The sequence below is a fragment of the Equus quagga genome, chromosome 2 (genome assembly GCF_021613505.1).
Source record: "Equus quagga isolate Etosha38 chromosome 2, UCLA_HA_Equagga_1.0, whole genome shotgun sequence".
Classification (NCBI taxonomy): domain Eukaryota; kingdom Metazoa; phylum Chordata; class Mammalia; order Perissodactyla; family Equidae; genus Equus; species Equus quagga.
Window position 1 is genome coordinate 66,969,024 of NC_060268.1, and position 23,757 is coordinate 66,992,780.

The window sequence follows — 23,757 nt, forward strand, 5'->3', positions numbered from 1 at the left end:
ACTGAATATTCTATTTACTTTTCCTTTTAACTAAAAACAGTAAGAAATTAAGCTTTATGATTTTTTTTTAAGATTTTATTTTTCTTTTTTCTCCCAAAGCCCCCCGGTACATAGTTGTGTATTTTTAGTTGTGGGTCCTTCTAGTTGTGGCATGTGGGATGCCGCCTCAGCATGGCTTGATGAGCAGTGCCACGTCTGGCAAAACCCTGGGCTGCCAAAGCGGAGCGCACAAACTTAACCACTAGGCCACGGGGCTGGCCCTAGCTTTATGAATTTAATGTATAGATGGAAATTGGCACTCTTATAAGGTTTCATGCCAGTCAATCACTGCCAGTATTTGAGACATCTGAAGAAAGAGTGACGTTCCATAACAAGAAGTATATCCATGCAAGTAGACTTACATCAATTTTTTTTATTGTAGTTAAATATACATAACATAAAATTTACCATTTTAACTATTTTTAAGTGTATAGTTCAGTGGTAGTAAGTACATTCACATTGTTGTGCAACTATACAAATTTTTAACTAAAGCATACAAAAATGAGTAAGTAGCTTAAGAAGATTCCTACATAGAAACTATGTATTAAAGATAGTACTGATAACGCAATCCTAAGTGAGCGAGAGTGCAGAGTTAATACTTACCCTGTTCTTCTCATAGGCCTTCTTCAGCTAGAATGAGGTTTTTAAATCCATCTACTCAGTTCTAAGAAGGTGGCCTCCCAAATTAAAAAGGATCAAGGTTATTCCAAACATGAATCCATATGGACCATCACTGATTAACTTCACCCTAAGTGTATACTCCACATCAGAAGTCTGCAAACTATAGGGGCTGGCCCCGTGGCCGAGTGGTTAAGTTCGCGCGCTCCGCTGCAGGCGGCCCAGTGTTTCGTTGGTTCGAATCCTGGGCGCGGACATGGCACTGCTCATCAAACCACGCTGAGGCAGCGTCCCACATGCCACAACTAGAAGAACCCACAACGAAGAATATACAACTATGTACTGGGGGGCTTTGGGGAGAAAAAGGAAAAAATAAAAAAAAAAATCTTTAAAAAAAAAAAAAAAAAGAAGTCTGCAAACTATAGCCCTGGGGCCACACCTAACCCACTGCCTGTTTCTGTAAAGTTTTATTGAAACACAGTCACACTCATTTGTTTACATATTGGCTAAGGCTGCTTTTGTGTTACAAAGGCGAAGTTAAGTATTTGAGACAGAGACCTTATGGCCTGCAAAGCCTGAAATATTTAACACTTGACCCTTTACAGAAAGTCTGCTCACTCTGCTATACATCATGCCTCTCAGAGGTATTCTTTCTATTACGACAAAGAAAAATTAAAAAATTAACTGAACCTGGGATCAGTTCTTTGAATCTCTGTCTCATTCAAAGTATTAAGTGTGTCACTTATTAAACTACGGTCTTTCAACTCCACAGTCACTCTTGTGATGCAGGGCTGGAACCCTACAAACTACATTTTTCCTTCTTTACCTAGCTTCCTGATAGGTTCCACCAGTGGTAGCAGATACTTGAAGAGACTAGGAGGAAGGAGAAGGGCCTTCTCCTTTTTGTCTGCTTGCTATTGGCACCAGCACTGCCCTGGCAGTTGGTTCCAGTCTCCAGCTTTTCCTTCTGGCATGCACAGACAGAACCAGCCTCATTGCACCCCCTCAGAAGTACTGGCATCAACTCTGTGAAGCCTCTTCTCTGAACTTCAAGGTTCTAATAACCCCAACCTCTTCCCGTTGTTTCTTTTCTCTCAACATCTCCTTTAGCCTTTTTAGTCTTCCAACACCTACTTAACCAATTCTCTACACTAAATGTTTTCTGAAATAAGTAGTGCGATTACTATTTTCCTTAGTGATATACCAAGATTTTAAAAGTTAATGACTCAAAGTTAATCACTCTGTTTGAGCCAAATATTAGTATTTAATAAGTAAAAAATGTTTTGAACCATCATTAAATATTACTGTAAAAACAGTTCATTTCAGTTTATCTAATCCTTTTTAATTTGTAAAGGTAAAGACCTTTCTGAATTACTGACACATACACATACAGAGAAAGAGAGATTATAGATTCATTTCTAAAATCACAGACATGGGTCAAGAGTAAACACAGAAATATAAACACTCAGCAGTCTAGATATCAAAGAGCTGATCTTCTCCCAGTGGGCATGAAAATCTTAAACGATTTGAAGCTCAAAGTAGATGAACAGAAAAGACTAAAAACAGGCTAATCAACCAGATTCTCTGTTGTCTCCCACCCAACAGAGATTAGATATCTAGCAACATTAATCCCTTCACAGAGATCACCAAGTGTTCAAACCATAAAGCCAAACACTTTCAATCACTGCTGCTCCCAATAGGGACAGCTTAGCTGTAAACCAACCAAAAACAAAGTAAAACCACAAAATTAGCAGAAGGAGAAAATACTAAAGAAACAAAGTCAGCCAAGTTCTATTATTGCTTTGGATTCACCCCCGGGAGCCAAGAAAAGATGCGCCTGGGCATCATCTGCTCATGAGGTGCATCACTATTTTTGTTTGTTTTACAGCTTTACTGAGGTATAACTGGTACACAGAAACCTGCATATATTTAATGTATACAATTTGATGAGTTTGGAAATATGCATACACCTATGATACCATCACCACAATCAAGGTAATACATATATCCACCACTTTCCCCCAGACCCCCAAAAAGTCAATGATCCACAATCACTCTGTTCTAACCAAATATTAATTTTTAATAAGCAAAAATTATTTTGAACCATTGAACCATATTTTGAACCAGTAAAATATTACTGTAAAATAATTTACTTCATGTTTATCTAATTATTTTTAATTTGTACTCATGTCTCATATCTAACATATATAATATGTAGGTATGGTAGAAGTCAATAAATAGGTAAGCCAATCAAGAGTTCTTATCAATGTCACAGAAATGTTTAGGAGGAAGTACAAGAAACCTAATGAAATAATATCAATATTATGACTCACCTACTTCAGGTTTTTTTTTTTTATTAAGATTATGATAGTTAACAACCTTGTAAAATTACAGTTGTACATCATTATTAGTCATGTTGTAGGTACACCACTTCACCCTTAGTGCCCTCCCCCCACCCCCCTTTCCCCTGGTAACCACCGATCAGTTCTCTTTGTCTCTATGTTAACTACCACCTATGAGTGGAGTCATACAGAGTTCGTCTTTCTCTGTCTGGCTTATTTCACTCAACATAATACCCTCAAGGTCTATCCATGTTGTTGTGAATGGGATGACTTTGTCCTTTTTTATGGCTGAGTAGAATTCTATTGTGTATATATATATATATCTTCTTTATCCAATCATCAGTTGCTGGGCACTTAGGTTGCTTCCATGTCTTGGCTATTGTGAATAATGCTGCGATGAACATAGGGGTGCATGGGACTTTTGGAATTGCTGATTTCAGGTTCTTAGGATAGATGCCCAGCAGTGGGATGGCTGGGTCATAAGGTATTTCTATTTTTAACTTTTTGAGAAATCTCCATACTGTTTTCCATAGTGGCTGCACCAGTTTGCATTCCCACCAACAGTGTACGAGGGTTCCTTTTTCTCCACAGCCTCTCCAACATTTGTCACTCTTGGTTTTGGATATTTTTGCCATTCTAACAGGTGTAAGGTGATATCTTAGTGTAGCTTTTTTTTTTTAATTGAGTTAATGATAGGTTACAATCTTGTGAAATTTCAGTTGTACATTAATGTTTGTCATTCGTGTTGTAGGCGCACCACTTCACCCTTTGTGCCCACCCCCCACCCCACCTTTCCCCTGGTAGCCACCAATCTGTTCTCTTAGTCCACATTTTTAAATTCCTCATATGAGTGGAGTCATACAAAGATTATCCTTCTCTAGCTGGCTTATTTCATTTAGCATAATTCCCTCAAGGTCCATCCATATTATTGCAAATGGAATGATTTTGTTCTGTTTTGCAGCTGAGTAGTATTCCATTGTATATATATATACCACATCTTCTTTATCCAATCATCTGTTGATGGGCACTTAGGTTGCTTCCATGTCTTGGCTATTGTAAATAATGCTGCAAGGAACATTGGGGTACATAGGACTTTTGGAATTGCTGACTTCAAGCTCTTTGGATAGATACCCAGCAGTGGAATGGCTGGATCGTATGGTAGTTCTATTTTTAAATTTTTGAGGACTCTCCATACTGTTTTCCATAGTGGCTGCACCAGTTTGCATTCCCACCAGCAGTGTATGAGGGTTCCTTTTTCTCCACAACCTCTCCAACATTTGTTACTATTAGTTTTAGATATTTTTGTCATTCTAATGGGTGTAAGATGATATCTTAGTGTAGTTTTGATTTGCATTTCCCTGATGTTTAGTGATGATGAGCATCTTTTCATGTGTCTATTGGCCATCTGCATATCTTCTTTGGAGAAATGTCTGTTCATGTCCCTTGCCCATTTTATGATTGGGTTGTTTGATGTTTTGTTGTTGAGCTGTGTGAGTTCTTTATATATTATGGAGATTAACCCTTTGTCGGATAAATAACTTGTAAATATTTTTTCCCAATTAGTGGGGTTTTTTTTTTTGTTTCAATCCTGTTTTCCCCTGCCTTGAAGAAGCTCTTTAGTCTGATGAAGTCCCATTTGTTTATTCTTTCTATTGTTTCCCTCGTCTGAGGGGTTATGGTGTCTGAAAAGATTCTTTTGAAGCTGATGTCAAAGAGTGTACTGCCTATATTCTCTTCTAGAAGACTTATTGTTTCAGGCCTAATCTTTAGGTCTTTGATCCATTTTGAGTTTATTTTTGTGAATGGTGAAAAAGAACGGTCGATTTTCATTCTTTTAGATGTGGCTTTCCAGTTTTCCCAACACCATTTGTTGAAGAGACTTTCTTTTCTCCACTGTAGGCCCTCAGCTCCTTTGTTGAAGATTAGCTGTCCATAGATGTGTGGTTTTATTTCTGGGCTTTCAATTCTGTTCCATTGATCTGTGCACCTGTTTTTGTACCAGTACCATGCTGTTTGGATTACTGTAGCTTTGTAGTATGTTTTAAGTCAGGGATTGTGATGCCTCCAGCTTTGTTGTTCTTTCTCAGGACTGCTTTAGCAATTTGGGGTCTTTTCTTGCCCCATATGAATTTTAGGATTCTTTGGTCAATTTCTGTAAAGAATGTCACTGGGATTCTGATTGGGATAGCGTTGAATCTGTAGATTGCTTTAGGTAGTATGGACATTTTAACTATGTTTATTCTTCCAATCCATGTGCATGGAATGTCTTTCCGTCTCTTTATGTCATCATCGATTTCTTTCAAGAAAGTCTTGTAGTTTTCGTTGTATGGATCTTTCACTTCCTTGGTTAAATTTATCCCAAGGTATTTTATTCTTTTTGTTGCGATCGTGAATAGCATGTAGAAATGCTACGGATTTATGTATGCTGATTTTATACCCTGCAACTTTGCTGTAGCTGTTGATTGTTTCTTATAGTTTTCCTATGGATTCTTTGGGGTTTTCTATATATAAGATCATGTCGTCTGCAAACAGTGACAATTTTACTTCTTCATTGCCTATTTGGATTCCTTTTATTTCTTTTTCCTGCCAAATTGCTCTGGCCAACACCTCCAGTACTATGTTGAATAAGAGTGGTGAAAGTGGGCACCCTTGCCTTGTTCCTGTTCTCAGAGGGATGGGTTTCAGTTTTTGTCTGTTGAGTATGATGTTGGCAGTGGGTTTGTCATATACGGCCTTTATTATGTTGAGGTACTTTCCTTCTATACCTATTTTATTGAAGGTTTTTATCATAAATGAATGTTGGATCTTGTTGAATGCTTTCTCTGCATCTATTGAGATGATCATGTGGTTTTTGTTTCTTATTTTGTTAATGTAGTGAATCACGTTGATTGACTTGCAGATGTTGAACCATCCCTGTGTCCCTGGTATAAATCCCACTTGATCATGGTGTATAATCTTTTTGATGTATTGCTGTATTCGGTTTGCCAAAATTTTGTTGAGGATTTTTGCATCTATGTTCATCAGTGATATTGGCCTGTAGTTTTCCTCTTCAGGCTTATTTTAAGGCACTGTTTAGGCCAAAGCATAATTCTTTTGAAGCTGATCATAGTGTATTTGGAAGAAAGGAATGGGATTGTCTACCCAAGTCTCTTCATTTCAGCCAACTGCATTTATAATCACAAGACTGCTGACTGAATCTAAAATACCATTTCACTCACGAGAGAATGCTGATCAGCATTTCTCTATATTCATTTATTCAAAAAACTTTCATTAAGCATCTGCTATCTACTAGGATTTGTGCTAGGTGCAGAGTCAACAGTGAACAATACCAGTATAACCCCAGTCCTCACCTAATGTTATACTTATCCCTTTACTATTATTCCAAATCACTCCTGCAGACTCAATAGTCAAATTGACTGCATTTTCCAACATGGCACTTGCAATAGGCCCTTGCCACAGGTAAGCAATTTTAGAGTGAATGTTTTTTTTCCCTGTTAACAGACTCTGTTATTGCCTGTCCAACATCCAGACCCCTCAACCCTCAGAATAAAACCCATTTTTATTCAGATAGCTACCCCCCTCTCAGGTGAGGGAGCTGATTAATTTCTAAATTGATCAAGGGGTGCTAATAACTGATTTAAACATGGGCATGTGAAGCAACATTGGCCCAGAAGACATGAAGGGGCAGGGGCTGGGGAGAAGGAGATCTTGGAGCAGGGTTTTTTTTTTTGAAGGTTAGCCCTGAGCTAACATCTGCCGCCAATTCTCCTCTTTTTGCTGAGGAAGACTGATCCTGAGCTAACATCCGTGCCCATCCTCCTCTACTTTATATGTGGGACACCTAGCATGGCGTGCTAAGCAGTGCCATGTCCGCACCCAAGATCTGAACTGGCGAAGCCCGGGCCGCCAAAGCGGAACATGCACACTTAACCGCTGTGCCACGGGGCCCGCCCCTCACTTAACATCTTGATGTATTTCCTTTTGGTCAAAATAGATTATACCATATTGATATATAACATGTCTATTACGAATTTTTAAGCTATTTCTCATTTTTATTGTTACAGACTCAGCCCAAACATGCTGCCTTTGATCACTCCAGCTAAAAATCACTTCCTTCTGATCACTTGCAGTAGTGTGGGTACAATTCATCCAGCACCTACCCTGTACTACTTACTTTGTTCTGTAGTTATCTGTGTTCTTACACTAACTCTCCAAGGACCTTGTAAGCCAAGAGAGGGCAGAACTATGTCACTCAGACCTGTCACCCAACACTACGCCTGATCCACCATAAGCACAAAAAATCAGTGCTGAATTAAGAAATAAAAACAGTCATATCAAAAAACCAACCAGGGGCCAGCCTGGCAGCGTGGTAGTTAAGTTCACGTGCTCCGCTTCAACAGCCCAAAGTTCGCCAGTTCAGATCCTGGGCACAGACCTACATACCACTCATCAAGCCACGCTGTGGTGGCATCCCACATAGAAGAACTACAAGGACTTACAACTAGAATATACAACTATGTTCCGGGGATTTGGGGAGGAAAAAAAAAGAGGAAGATTGGCAACAGATGTTAGCTCAGAGCCAATCTTCCTCACAAAAACCAAACAAACAAAAAAACAAACAAATAGTAAAAGTTAAGAGTTTTAAGAGGTTATAAAGAAAAGGCAACTCAAAATTAACTATGAAAAAAAAGGGAGTCATCGAAAACTATGCCAAATGTGTTGTGTGACTGAAAAGGACAGGAAGATGAAGTTGTCAACAATAATACAAGAGAAAATATAAGGCAAGGGCTTCAGAGGAAAGGAGTTCAGTCATGTCCAGTATTAACTGACAATGAACTATCCTGGACCTATCACAGCAAGAGATGAAGACAAGCAATTGATCAATGTGAGAGAAGACAGGGTAAAAGCAGCAAAATATGAAACCAGTGCTGGCGTGGCCATAGGACTCTACAAACATAACTCACAACCAAATTCAGAGCTGTGTCTTTAGAGGGTACCAGGCACTTCCTCATGCTCCCTCTGAATACAGATCTCCCGCTCATTCATGTGACAAATATACACTGACTAGCTACGTTCCAGGAAAGTAGAGAATGAAAAAGATTTCTGAGAGGTCAGCAAGGAAAAGATAGGAGAATATAAAATAAATGAAAGGCAAGCTAACATGCTTAGTTGCCTCTTATTCTTCCCTTTCCTCATACTTTAATACAATATTGAGAAATCCTGGGTGAATAAGCTGTCTCAACACTTGGCTTACTCAGCTCAAATGGCCTGGCTCTGTATTAAACTGGCCTTTGACCACTGGGAGAGAAAAACATTTCCCTTGGAAAAGATAAACAGTGTTTCCCAGATTTCTTTTCCTTCCAATTACAAAGGCCAAGTATGCGTTAAGACTGGAGGATGGCCCTCTTCCTGTGCCACTTTGCTGCCAGCCTTTGGCACAGATGCCCTTTGGCCAGGATAACTTATAACAAACACATTGTTGTGTAACTCTCAGTACCACTTATTTATTGGTTTCTGTCACACACACGTATTGTAAAACGGAACTTTGTCCTGCACTTAGCACGCTAAAGGGCACCTGAAGGTCAAATTGCAAATATTTCAATGCCAGACTCAATAGGCTTCGTGAGGAGGTGCCTGAGAATATCTGGGGACTTCTTTTCAACTTCCAAATTCTAGGCCCTGATAATCAGTCAACTTCTTGGGCTCCAGCAGTAGCACCAGGGTTTGCAAGTCTGTTGGCTATATGAAGCACATTCAAGGAAGTTAAGAAGTTACATTAAGACCTTAGTAAGACCATGAAAACTTTGTAAAAAATAACTTTCTGACCTCAGATGGTGGGATCACTGTTAAAATGAATAGACCATACACAGACCTGTATCCCTTTTTTTTTTCCCCCACAGACCTGTATCCTTAACTGGCGTCAAGTGGTTTCCCTCTGCTCCTGAGACTGATGTTCTATTCATCCATTTGACAAACATTCCCAGTTGGTCAGTTCAATGATCAAGGTCATATAAAATATTCTTTATAATCATGTCGTCAATCTAAAGTAAGAGATTAAAATCTGCTTGTGCTAAAATTTCTCATCGATGTTGGACTAGGTAACGACCCAACAATTCCCTCAACAGCTCATTACTAACCTTGAAAGAACACTTAAAAATCAGAATTGAAGAGAGATTATGTTCCTATAGCTTTATCAAGCTACTAGCCTCAAAATCCATGTAAATATACCAGAGAAAATTCTATTTATAGATTTCTAATAAGAAAAATATTTAATCTCCATTTCTTCATCCAGCATTGAGAAAAACATTGATAATCTACATTACAACTGTAGCAGGAAGAAAGCCATCTAGTTCCTTGGAATCCTTAAAATGCTACATAAATGCTAAGTAAAACTCTGGCAGACCTATCTACTTACCTTACAGGGCTCACTGTAAATATACCTTCTACCACAAACCACTTCTGAGCCACAGCTCGACATCAAATTCCCAGGCCACAGACATTTTCCACACTAACCTGGATTCAAAAGAAGTTCTCTCAAAGAGAATAACATTTTATTGCCTATGACCTCTTTATTTACACACAGTTGACAATCTACGAAAAGGGAATGGACTAAACAGCAAAAGCAGAAGCAGCATCAACCAGGGTATACTTTTAAAAGTGACCCCTACTTTTTAATATATCAGAGTGACCTGTTAAAGATCAAATAAATTATTTGTTTTGACGTTAACTGCACTCCTTCAAGAGAGTTGCTATAATTGTTAGTAATGGAAAAAAAAAAAGAAACACATAGTCTTACCATAACATCCAGCAATCACATTCCTAGTTATTTATGCAACTTATCTGAAAACTTATGCCCACATAAAACCTGCACACAAATGTTTGTAGGAGCTTTATTCATAATCACCAAAAGCTGGAAGCAATCAAGATGTCCTTCAATAGGTAAATGGATAAACAAACTTTGATAAATCCGTACAATGTAATGTTATTCAGCAATAAAAGGAAATGAGCTATTAAGCCACAAAAAGACATGGATGAATCTTAAATGCATATTAAGTGAAAGAAGCTAGTCTGAAAAGGCTTCATACTGTGTGATTTAATTTCCAGAAAAGGGAAAACTAAAGAGATGGTAAAAAGATCAGTAGTAATCACTGGGGTGAGGAGGAGATGTCATGGAGGGAAAAGAGGAAGGACTGAATAGGTGAAACACAATGGATTCTGTATAATATTATAGTGATGGATACAAGACACAATGTATTTGTTAAAATCTACAGAATTTTAGAGCACAGAGTGAGCTTTAATGTATGCAAACCTTAAAAAATTCATTGAGGAGGCTGGAGGATCCCAGAATGGAATGCAGCATGTGACAAAACAATGCAGAATGTTACAACGAGGGTACAGGTTACATATATAAATAATTATAGATGTGTATATATACTGGTTAAGTGTACACATATATATTCCCTTGCTCTGTTGGCTGAAAGGGTGACACCCAGTAGCAATGAGCACATCTAGTGCCCAGATTGTGGTTTGTAATATCTAATTCTCCAATAAAAGGAAACAGGGCTCCTTGGAGACATGGCTGAAATATAGAAAATAAACCTGGAGCATCTTGTAGTGCCAGAAAGTAAGGAAGTACTGGGAAAAAAACCACCCACAATGATGAAGCCATGTCAAAGGGACTGAAAGAGTTCCCAGTGGCCAAAGCTGAAACGATTTGAGCATCAAAATAAAGCAGTACTCAATTATAACCTGAAGTATAAATTAAATATTTATGAATCCACACTGATAAAAATGAACGACTGAATAAAGAAAGAAATGGGGGAGAAGAGACAAATCTCTGGTGCAGAAGAATTCCAAATAATTTATGTAGTTACTCTGCATAACTCCCCACTCCTTACATGTGGGCTGCACATAGTGACTTCCCTCCAAAGAGTATAGTATGGAAAGGGGGGAAAAAGAACTTTACAAAGGAGAAACCTGACACACACTACCTCAGCCAGGCAATCAAGGTCAACATCAAGTCATAAACCATGTCAACAGTACGCACCCCTGATATGATGTGATGAAAATGACACTTTATCCCTGTGCTCTTCCTCCCCAAAACATATAACCTCAGACATGAGAAAAACACCAAATACCAACCATGGAATATTCTACAAACACCTAACCAGTACTCATCAGAACTGTGTAGGTCATCAGAAACAACGAAAGTCTGAGAAACTGTAAGAGCCAAGAGGAGACATGACTACTAAATGTAATGTGGTATGCTGGAACACGGCCTGTAACAAAGACATTATGTAAAAACTAAGGCAATGTGAATAAAATACACACTTAAGTTAATAATTATGTATCATCATTGGCCCATTAATTCTAACAAATGCACCATAATAATGTAAGATGTTAATAACGGGGAAAAATAATATATAAATTGCTAATGAAGTCTATCTCCAAGTGCACGATAGATTATAAACTGCTTGAATATTTGAACTTTTAACAAACAAGTCAATAGTTTTGGTAAAGAAAAAACTTTTTTTTTAAAGAGAGAATAAAGCAAAGTAGTGAGGGTTAAAGTCTAAATGGAAAGAGCCATTTCTAGCCAAGCATTCTACAGTTTTTCAAAGGATACAGAAGTAATAACTCAATTTCAGTCTCAAGTTTTCAATCGTTGTCAATTCAGATAGTTACTTAAGAAGCACTGAAAGAGGGGCTGGCCCCGTGGCCAAGTGGTTAAAGTTCCACACACTCCAGTTCAGCAGCCTGGGTTCGCAGGTTCAGATCAGCCACGCTCTGGAGGCATCCCACATACAAAATAGAGGACGATTGGCCCAGATATTAGCTCAGGGTGAATCTTCCTCACCAAAAAAAAAAAAAAGCACTCAAAGAAAGTGCCTTGAAATACATTTTTTGAGGGTGGGCTCCACGGCCAAGTCGTTAAGTTTGCGCGCTCCACTTCAGTGGCCTAGGGTTTCACCACTTGAGATCCTGGGCGCGGACATGGCACCGCTCATCAGGACCATGCTGAGGTGGCATCCCACAGAGCACAGCCAGAGGCACTCACACTAGAATATACAAGTATGTACTGGGGGGCTGTGGGGAGAAGAAGAAGGGAAAAAAAAGAAGATTGGCAACAGATGTTAGCTCAGGTGCCAATCTTAAAAAAAAAAAACCCTTTTTTTTAAATTTTCAAAATTGCAACCATTTATTCATGGAATCAGGCATTTTCAAAACTTAGAAACGTTGGCCCCTGACACAGGTGCCACACAGATTATAGTGAATCTGTTATAATTCACTATTTTAACATTATTCTAATGAATATGTTAAAGAGCATACCAGATTCTAGTGAATTAACTATGATTCTATAATGAGTAAATACTATTCAATAATTTGTTAGTACCAAACAAAACTAGGCATCAACACCCACCAGTGCATGCTCTCCCTGATGTGCCAGTAGGGACAGTGAATATAGAAAATTTTAAATTGTCAGTCTGTCAGAAACTGTAAGATCACAGAGATGTCTAGACTAGTCCTTTCCTCTCTTCTGAGGATGGTAGCCAAATTGCAAGAAGAAAAGTTATTGAAGAATCCTCCGGAAGAGCCCAAGTGCAGGTTTAACTCAGACATCACTACCATCATCGTTACCAAATTAAAAACAACATCCCTTTGTCTATGTGAACTCTAGCAGATCGCTGACTTTTCTTGAAGGAACGGAAGTGGTGGGAGAGGGCAGGGACTAGTTTTAGTCTCCAACAGCTTATTCCTTTTCCCTTAATATCTTGAGGGAATAGCCCTGGAATAATAGAACCATGCTACATTTTTGTGAAGCTCTGCCAGCATCCTTTTTTATTAGGGTAATAAAGGACTAGTTTAAAGAAAAGCAGTGGATAAGAATTCATAGCCCTGAAACATCAGGTTAAGAAGAAATATCAAGTTGATCCAACTTACAAGAGTTGTGCCGACGACGGAAACTTCTGGACTGACTCAAGGATTCCATGTGCCTGTCCACATAGCTCTTTGAACACTGCTGCTGCTGGGGGGAAACGGCAACATCTTGGCTCTTCACATCTGTCCTCTTAGGGATGTTCTGAGGGGCACTGCTGGAAGACGCTGGCTTCTTGACCAACTTGCCCATGCCATTCTGATTGATACCTACTTGGTACCCAACACCAGAGGGGCCTAATTCTGTCTGATGGAGGTCTCCAAAGTGTTGGTTTTCTCCAGGACCTGGTATCTCCAGAATTTTTAATTCTGTAATGTCACCTGCCCTGAAACACACAAAAGAGTCCAAGTTTCAAAACTATAACAATGATAACAGTGATAAAACTAGCATCAATAGCAACCAGCCACACCTTTGCAGGGCTGCATTTCAATGAGTTAGCAGAGACAGAAACTAGAAAAGGTGGTAGAGCACTCACAGACAAGGCTTAGCCACCAACATTCAACTGACACAGCACTGGCCTTTAAAGAGACCTACTGTTAATCACACAACTACCATTAGCATCTTAGATTTCTAAAATGCTTAATGGTTTTTTTTCATTCATTCACTCAATTACTCATTCAACAGGGATATGTAGAGTACTTACAATGTGGTAAACACTGTGCTACGAATGGGTATATACAGATGAAAAGCAATACATGCCCACAAGGAACTTACACTCTGGTGAGCATAAAAGACAAGCAATCAGAAGTGTTAAGTACTATAACAGAGGTGTGCAAAGAGGACTAGAGATCCCAAAAGCAAAATATATAAGTTAGTCTGGCAGAGACACATAAAACACTTAAGCTAAGTCTGGGTGGGGAGGGAAAATAAGAGTTGGCCAAGGACAGTATGGTAGGGAGACGGGCATTTCAGGCCAAGGCTCAGAGACTGAGAAAATGTGGCCCATTTGAGGCACTGCAAACGTTATGGCGCTACTAAGGGAAGGATGCTTGTGGAGGGCCATCAGGTGGTAAGGCTGTCGAGGTAATCAGGGACCAGATCATCATCACACTGGATTTTTCTGGTGGCTGCAGGGAAGGTGGAGAAACTAAAGGCAGGAGCACCAGTCAGGAGGCCAGACAAGAAATAAGAGATGAACAGGGCAAGTGACGATACAAAGGGAGAAGGGAGGATGGAACCAAGAGACATTTGGAATCCACAGGATTTGGTGACTAACCGAACATGAGGATCACAGAGAAAGAAGAATTTATTATGATTCCTAAGTTTCTAACTTGGGTGAAAGGTGTCAGTCACAAATTAAGGGTAGTCGATTGGAAGAAATCTGCAGGTAACATAATGAGTTCAGCTTTGAAAATCTTAAATTTAAGATATCTTGTGGGATATCCACTTGGAAACAACAATTAAAATAGTGTCTGGAGTTAAGATAATGGGTTTAAATTAAAGATTTGGGGTCTCATTAATGTATTAGAAGGCACACATGAGATTGTCTAGAGAGAATACAGAGAACAGAAGCAAAGATAGAACTTTGAGTAAACCAATCTTAAAAAGTGAGTAGAAGAAAAAGAACCTGGGCAGAAAAAAAGATGTAAAGGAAGAATACATGGAAGGAAAACCCAAAGCAGTGACAGAGAAACTAAAAGAAGAGAGCACTTCAACAGTTAGGAAGTACTTGAGTAAGATTAGAACTGAGATACTGCAACTGAATTTGGCAATTAGGTCATTTGTAACCTTGGCAAGAGCTAGTTCGGCAAGACGGTAAAGTTAGAAAAAAGATAATGGTGTGGTAAGGAAGGACTAGAGAATGAGGCCACAAAGGGAATGAAGGCAGATTGTTTTGCTCTGAAAAGAACTGTGGGTATAAAGAGAAGGGAAATGACAGGGCTATACTCAGTGGCAAATGCAACGTGTGGGCCAGGGGAGTATTTTTACTATGGGGGAGGCCTAGGAATGTTAGAATGCCAAGAGGAAAGAGACAGTATAAACGTTGGAACTGAAGACACAAAAGAGAGGGAGTAGAGTCTCAAAGGAGACAGAAAAGGATAGCATATAAAGCATAAATGATAAAGTTAGCCCTCAACATAAAGGGTATTTCTTCTATTGAGACTTCAGAGGAAGTAACAGATAACGAAACCTACAGAAAAGGTTATGTGTCGGTATTGTTCAGAAAGTCAAGGAAGTTCGTGCTGGACAGTCTTTTTTTTTCTTAAGAAAGCTCTCACAAACTGGTGAAAAGAGGGATGTGAAAACAACTGAACTTGAGATCTGCTGCCAAACACAAAGAAAAATACATTCCTGTAACTAAGTGCTTTAGCTACCACCTACAGTGTGCTTCTGGAGATAAATTATAATACAAATCTACAAAGAGAGACAGATTTATGCAGGGGGAAAAAAATCAATAAAGACCTTAGCTGTAAGAAAGGGCAAATAATACAAAACTGAGAAAGAAAATTTGAAATTCTAAAGGAAAACAGAAAGGTTATTCTGAATTTGACCCATTTAAATAATGTAATATCGCGTGCTTGAAATAGATTAGAAAAATGTTTACAAACCCTGAATCATTCGTTGAAAGGTAATTATGACACAAAGTCTCTGCTGAAATAGCAGCGGGACTATAAGATCTAAAACTGCAAAATCTTGCCCCGACAAGACTCTACTCAAAAGCAGCCCTGTGCAAGAGAATACTGGCAATCAGATCTAGGTTCAAGCTCCATAGACCACCAGGCTGGATTTAGAAGAATCAGTCAAGACACTCACCTGAAGGTGACCTCTGGCACGAGGCACTTCACTCCATTGTGGAAAGGCCGGGTGAGAGAAATGGTCTGGCTGACCTGATCCACTGCTGACACTCTTCCCTGATAGACACCCAAGCTATCTCCACAGTTGATGGACACAATACTGCCCAGCCAATCCGTAGCCATGTTTCAGATGTGGGACCACCGTGGTGAGAAGGAACCATTCAGTGTGCCTTGAGAAACAAAGCTTTAATTAAATTCAGCAAATAGTATGTCAAGCTCTGTACCAGGTGTTGCTCAATACACATTCTGTCACATCTGTAATTGAAGTAATAAAGCATAAAAAATAAACATTTTTTTCAGTACAAGTAGGCATATTAATGAATAAGCAATATCAGTTAATATATATAAAGATCTTATCATTTCTTTAAAGCACATGTACTAGATGAAGATAATATATACCTAGACATTAAATCACACAAACTACAACCTGTTTATAATCTATTACATTTTATTACATCTGCCATCAGAATCTTCCTAAGAGAATATATTATGAACAAATAATACATAAAAAAAATAATACTGGTAATGTCAGAGTAGCTCATATCAGACTAACCCTCTTGTTGATGATAATGATAAATTCTGGACAAAAATTTTTTTTAAAAGCTGACTGAAAGCATTATAGAGCACTATACCTAACAACTACAGAACATACATTCTTTTCAAATCCACATAAAATGTTCGCCAAAATATGCTGGGCCTTAAAACTAGTATCAGTTCTGAAATCAGAGTATATTCTTTGTCCACAATAGAATTAAACTTGAAATTGATATTTCAAATATTCCCAAATATCTGGAAATTAAGAAAGACATTTCTAAATAACATATGGGTTGAAGAAGAAATCAAAAGGGAGATTAAAAAATAGTTCAAACTCAGTGATAATGTTAATACAATAAGCCAATATTTGTGGGATGCACTTAAAACCATGCTTAAAGGGAAATTTATAGCTTCAAATGCTTATATTAGAAAAGAAGAAAGATTTAAAACCAATGATTGAAGCTTCCAGCTTAAGAAGCTAGGAAAAAAAGAGCAAATTAACCCAAAGTTATTATAAAAGAAATAAAGAATAGAAATCAATAAAACAGGGAACAAGAAAAATAAATAAAACCAAAATAGTTCTTTGAAAATATTAATAGTTGACAAATCCCTAACTAATGAAGAAAAAGAGAGAAAACATTGTCAATATCAGGAATGAACAAGGGGACTTCACAGGCATTAAAAAGTTAACTTTATGCTAGTAAATTTGACAACTTAGATGAAACAAATTTTTTGAAGACAAAAGTTACCAAAACTGATACAAGAATAAAAAGAAAATCTGAAAAAGTTTATATCTATTTAAAAAACTGAATCTGTCAAGAGAGTGAGAAGACAAGTGACACTGGAAGAAAATATTTGCAAAAGACAGATCTCGATAAGAGACTGTTATCCAAACTATATAAAGAAGTCTTAAACACAAAAATAAGAAAATGAACCATCTGATTAAAAACCGGGCAAAATATCTGGACATCTCACCAAAGAAGATATACAGATGGCAAAAAAAGCCTATGAAAAGTTGCTCTACATCACATGTTATCAGAGAAATGAAAATTAAAACGACAAGATACTACTACACACCTATTAGAATGATCAAAATCCAAAACACCGACAACATCAAATGCTGGAGAAGACATGGACCAAGAGGAATTCTCATTCATTGCTGGTAAGAACACAAAATAGTACAGCTCCTTTAGAAGACAATTTGGCAGTTTCTTACAACACTAAATTTACTCTTACCATATGGTCCAGCAATCAACTCCTTGGTATTTACCCAAACGAGTTGAAAATTTATGTGCACACAAAAACCTGAACATGGATCCTTATAACAGCTTTATCCAAACTACCAAAACTTGGAAGCAACCAAGATGTCCTTCAGTAGGTGAATGGATAAATAAACTGTGGTATATCTGGACAATGGAATATTATTCAGTGCTAAAAAGAAATGAACTATCAAGCCATGCAAAAACATGGAGGAAACTTAAAAGGATACTACTAAGTGAAAGAAGTCACTCAAAAGGCTACATACTGTATTGATTCCAACTATATGACATTCTGGAGAAGGCAAAACTATGGAGACAGTAAAAGGATCAGTAACTGCCAGGGGTTTGGGGGAGGGAAGGATGAAAAGGCAGAGCACCATTCTGTATGATACTATAAAAGCGAATACATGTCATTATACACATTTGCCAAAACCCATAGAATGTACAACATAAAGAATGAACCCTAATGTAACCTATGGACTCTGGATGACAATGATCTGTCAATGTATATTCACCAATTGTATCAAATGTACCACCGTGGTGCAGGATGTTGATAGTGGGGGAGGCTATATGTGTGTGTGTGGGGTGGGGGGGGGGGTAGAAGGTATATGGGAACTCTCTGTACTACCTGCTCAATTCTGCTGAGACCCTAAAATGGCTCTAAAAAATGAAGTTTATTTACAAGAAAAATAATTGAATCTTTAATTTAAAACTTTCCCACAAAGAAAACTCCAGGCCTAGATGGCTTTATCAGTAAATTATCAAACATGTAAATAAGAAATAATGCCGATCTTATACAAACTTTCAGAAAATACAGGAGAATGAAACACTTCCCAATTCATTTAACAAGACCTACATAATCCTGATATGAAAGCTTGACAAAGGCATTACCAGAAAAAAGAAAAGATCAATATCCTGTACAAATATAAGCCAAAAATCGTCAAGAAAACATTAACAAATCAAATCCAGCAATTTTTTTTTTTTTTGAGGAAGACTAGCCCTGAGCTAACATCCATCACCAATCCACCTCTTTTTGCTAAGGAAGATTGGCCCTGAGCTCACATCCGTGCCCATCTTCCTCTACTTTATATGTGGGACGCCTGCCTCAGCATGGCTTGACAAGTGGTGCCATTTCCGCACCAGGGATCTAAACTGACAAACCCTGGGCCACTGAAGCAGAACGTGTGCACTTAACTGCTGTGCCACCAGGCCGGCTCCCAGCAATATATTTTAAAAGGATAATATATCATGATTATTTAGGTGTTTACTCCTGGAATGCAAGGTTGGTTTGACATTTTAGAAATCTATCAATGCATTTCACCACGTTAACAAAACAAATGAGAAAGTCATATGATTTTTCCCACACCAATAAATGCAGAAAACTATCATGATATCAAAACTAGACAAAGACAGTACCAAAGCAACAATAAAAACCAAAAAATAGCTACAGAACATCCCTAGTGAATACAGAAATAAAACTCCTTATCAAAATAGTGAATAGAATTCAGCAACATATAAAAAGAATTATACACCATAACTAAGTGGGGTTTAGTCCAAAGTGCAATGCTGGTTCAATGTTAGAAAACCAATGTAATCTACCATATTCACAGGCTAAAGAAGAAAAATCACATGATCATAGCAATTGATGCAGAAAAAGCATTTGACAAAATTCAACACCTACTAATGATAAAAACTGTCAGAAAAACAATTTTACCAATTTGATAAAGAATATATACAAAAAAACCTTACAACTAACATTATCCTTAATGGTGAAAGACTGAATACTTCCCCCTAAGATCAAGAACAAGGCAAAAATGTCCAATCTCACCAATCATATTCAACATAGCACTGGAGTTCTTGCAATTAGGCAAGAAAAGGAAATAAAAAGCACACAGATTGGAAAGGAAAAATAAACTGTCCCTATTTGCAGATGACATGATTGTCTACGTAGAAAATCCCAAAAATCTATAAAACAAACTCTTAGAACTAACAAATTAGATTAACAAGGTCCCAAATACAAGATAAACATACAAAAGTCCATCTTACTTTAATATACTAGTAATGAACACATGGGCACTGAAATTTAAAATGCAATGCCATTTAAAATTGCTCAAAAAAAAAGAAATGCTAGGTCTAAATCTAACAAAACATGTACAGTATTTATATGCTGAAAGCTATACAATGCTAAGGAAAAAAATGAAAAATATAAATGGAGAGACATTCCACGTTCATGGATTGAAAGACTCAACACAGTAAATATGTTGATTCTTCCCAAATTAGTATACAGGATTAATGCAATTCCTATCAAAATCCTAGCAAGATTTTTTGTTAATATAGACAAGATTATTCTAAAATTTACATGGAAAAGCAAAGGAATAAAATAGCTAAGTCAATTTTGACAAGAAAATGGGAGGAAGCAGTCTACCCAATTTCAAGACTTAATATATAGGTATAGCAATAAAGATTATGTGGTCTTGGTGGAAGGACAGACACACAGATCAATAGAACAGAATAGAAAACCCAGAAATAGACCCACACAAATATGCTGCACTGATTTTTGACAAAGTGCAAAAGTAATTCAATGGAGATAACACAGCTTTTACAACAAATGGTGCTGGAGCAAATGGATATCCATCAGTAAAAAATTAACCTCAACCTAAGTCTCATAACTTAAATATTTACTCAAAACAGATCATGGACTTAAATGTAAAATGTCAAACTATAAAACTTTTAGGAGAAACATAAGAGAAGTCTTTGGGATCTAGAGCAGGGGAAAGAGTTCTCAGACTTGATGCCAACAGCACAATCCGTAAAAAGAGAAACTGATCAATTGGACTTCTTGAAAATTAAAAATTTTTGTTCTGCAAAAGCACTTATTAGAAGGATAAAAAAGACAAATTACACACTGGGAGAAAACATTTACAAAACCACATATCTGACAAAGACAAAGGACTAGTATCTAAAACATATAAAGAACTTTCAAAACTCAATAGCAAAAAGTGAATCCAATCAAAAATGGTCAAAAGACATTTCAACAAAGAAGATATGCAGATGGCAAATGAGCACATCAAAAGTTGTTCAATATCATTAACCATTTGGGAAATGCAAATTAAAACCACAATGAGCCATCATGACACACCCACCAGAATGGCTGAAATGAAAAACAGTGACAACACCAAGTGCTCACAAGGATGCAGAAAAACTAAATTACTCATATATTGCTGATGGGAATATTAAATGGTGCAACCATTCTGGGAAACAATTTGGCAATTTACTAAAAACCTAAACTAAACATGAAACTACTACGTGACCCAGTAATTGCACTACTGGTCATTTATCTCAGAGAATGGAAGACAAGCTCACACAAAAACCTACACATGAATGTTTATATCAGGTTTACTCCTAACAGCCCCAAACTGGAAACAACTCAGATATCTTCAATGGGTGACTGGTTAAACAAACTGTGGCACATTCATATCACGGAGAAAAAGTGAAAAAAGCCAATCCCAAAAGGTTACATTCTGGATGATTCCATTTGTGTAACATTCTTGAAATCACAAAATATAAACATAGAGAAGAGATTAGTGGTTCCCAGGGGTTAAGAAAGGGGTGGAGGCAGGAGGGAAATGGGTATGGCTATAAAAGGGTGACAAGAGGGATCCTTGTGGTAATGGAAATGGTTCTGTATCTTGACCATATCAATGTCAATATCCTGGCAGTGATATTGTACCATAGTTTTGCAAGATGTTACCAATGGGGAAAATCAGGTAGGGTATATGGAATCTCTCTCTGTATTATTTCTTACAAGTGCATATAAATCTACAGTTATCTCAAAAAGTTTAATTTTTAAAAAATTAATGTCTTCTACCACATTAACAAAATAAATGAAGAAATCATGTACAATCATATGGATAAATGCAGAAAAATAATTTGACAACATTCAACATCCATTCATGATATCAAAAGGAGGGGGGTTGGTATCTACAAAACAATTACACCTAACATCATATTAATGATGAAATAATGAATCCTTTCCCCTTAAGACTGGGACAAGGCAAGGATGTCCATTCTCACCACTTCTTTATTTATTTTTTTTTTTAAAGATTTTTGATTTTATTCCTTTTTCTCCCCAAAGCCCCCCGGTACATAGCTGTATATTCTTCGTTGTGGATCCTTCTAGTTGTGGCATGTGGGACGCTGCCTCAGCGTGGTTTGATGAGCAGTGCCATGTCCGCGCCCAGGATTCGAACCAACGAAACACTGGGCCACCTGCAGCGGAGCGCGCGAACTTAACCACTCGGCCACAGGGGCAGCCCCCCATTCTCACCACTTCTACCTCTATTCAACACTATACTGTAGGTCCTAGCCAGTTCAATAAAAGAAAAGAAATAAAAAGCATAAATAGGAGCCGGCCCCGTGGCCAAGTGGTTAAGTTTGCACGCTCCGTTTTGGCAGCCCAGGGTTTCACTGGTTTGGATCCTGGGTGTGGACACGGCACTGCTCATCAGGCCATGCTGAGGAGGCGTCCCACATGCCACAACTAGAAGGACCTACAACTAAAATATACAACTATGTACTGGGGGGATTTGGGGAGAAATAGTAGGGGGAAAAAAGCATAAATATTGGAAAGGAAGAAGTAAAAGTGTCTTTTTTGGTAAACTGTATGATTGACTATGTATGTAGAAAACTCTAAGGAATGTACCAAAAAAAAAAATAAACTACTAGAATAAGTGAACTTAGCAAAGTTACAGGATACATGCTCAATATAAAATAAACGTATTCTATATAATAGCAACAAACAAATGAAAATGAAATTTTAAGGTACTATTTATAATAGCACAGTCACATGCCTCATAACAATGTTTCAGTCAACGACAGACCCTAGATACAACAGTGGTCCCATAAAATTAGTACTATATAGCTTAGGTGTGCCAGTAGGCTACACCATCTAGGTTTGTGTAAGTACACTCTATGATGTTTGCACAACAATGAAATTACCTGAAGGTAACCCTGTTGTTAAGTGACATATGACTGTGTTAAAAACCATCAAATACTTAGGAATGAATCTAATGGAAAATGTGCAGGACCTCACAATGAAAACTAGAAAAATTAAAAGAAGATTTACATAAATGGAGTTACATACCACATTCATGGATTGAAGAGCTTAATGTTGTCAAGTCTCCAAAATGATCTACAGATCAAATACAAGTATCAATAAAAATCCCAGCTGGCCTTTTTGGAGAAACTGAAAAAGTGGTTCTAAAATGTATATGGAAAGGAAAAAACAGAATAGCCAAAACAATCATGAAAAATAAAGTTAGGTGTTCTACATTACCTTATTACATTACCTGGTTTCAAGATTTACTACAAAGCGACAGAAATCAGTGTGCTGTTGGTGCAAGGACACAGATCAATGGGACAGAACAGAGTCCAGAAATAGACCCACACACATGTGGTCAACTGATTTCGGATCAAGGTAACAAGATAAATCAATAGAGAAATCAAAATATTTTTTCAATAAATGGTGCTACAACTAGAAATATATGAGAAAAAATAACAGTCTATTTCTATCCCACACCAGATACAAAAAAATTAATTTGAAATAAACAAACATAAAAGTTAAAGCTACTAGGGAAACAAAAAATTGAATAGCTTAGTGACTAGGGTACAGAAACATTTCTTAGGTCAAACACAAATAAGTACTAATCATAAAAGAAAAATCTGATGAATTAAATTTCATCAAAATTTTAAAGTTCTGCTCATCAAAAGTCACCATTAATGAATACAAATTGGAAGAGGTGCAAAAAAGATGCAGTGAAGCCAGCTAGGAGGTGATTAGAGCAGTCCATTTGAGAGATGATGGTAAGCTGGAATAGGGAGAATCAATGGAGATAGAAAAAGTTGATGGATTTAAGACCTATGTACAGGTGGTGGTTTGAATTTGGTGATGGTTTAATATGGTAGGTAATGGAAAGGGGGAAAAAATCACCATTGAAATGATAAAAGGTGAGTAGAACACACATAATCCCATAGCCTTTACATACATGCCATCGTATCGTGTAATGACAGCGGCAGCAGTAGCATTTCTTACACACTTACTATATCCTCAGGCAGGAGCTAATACTTTAAGGGCAGTCTTTCCTTCATCCTCCATGATAATCCTATGAGGTAGCTACTTTACTACCCCATCTTACAGATGGGGAATTTGTAACAAAGAAATTACAATGGACATT

At 37.6% G+C, this 23,757-nt stretch overlaps 1 protein-coding gene across 4 annotated transcripts in view; it reads right to left on the reverse strand.

Moving 5' to 3' along the window:
- The window catches only part of LOC124234900 (enhancer of mRNA-decapping protein 3), a 59,946-nt gene that overhangs the window by 24,005 nt on the left and 12,184 nt on the right, over positions 1 to 23,757 (reverse strand). For 2 of the 4 annotated variants that reach the window (XM_046652478.1, XM_046652476.1), the window contains exons 2-3: positions 15,691 to 15,901; positions 12,942 to 13,261 (exon numbers count right to left, since the gene is read on the reverse strand). In XM_046652478.1, the coding sequence (XP_046508434.1) occupies positions 12,942 to 13,261; positions 15,691 to 15,854 (484 nt within the window). In that variant the 5' untranslated portion in view covers positions 15,855 to 15,901. Of the gene's footprint in view, positions 1 to 12,941; positions 13,262 to 15,690; positions 15,902 to 17,342; positions 17,425 to 22,667; positions 22,688 to 23,757 lie in introns of those variants that run through there. The other 2 variants (XM_046652477.1, XM_046652479.1) reach the window with 2 other exon arrangements.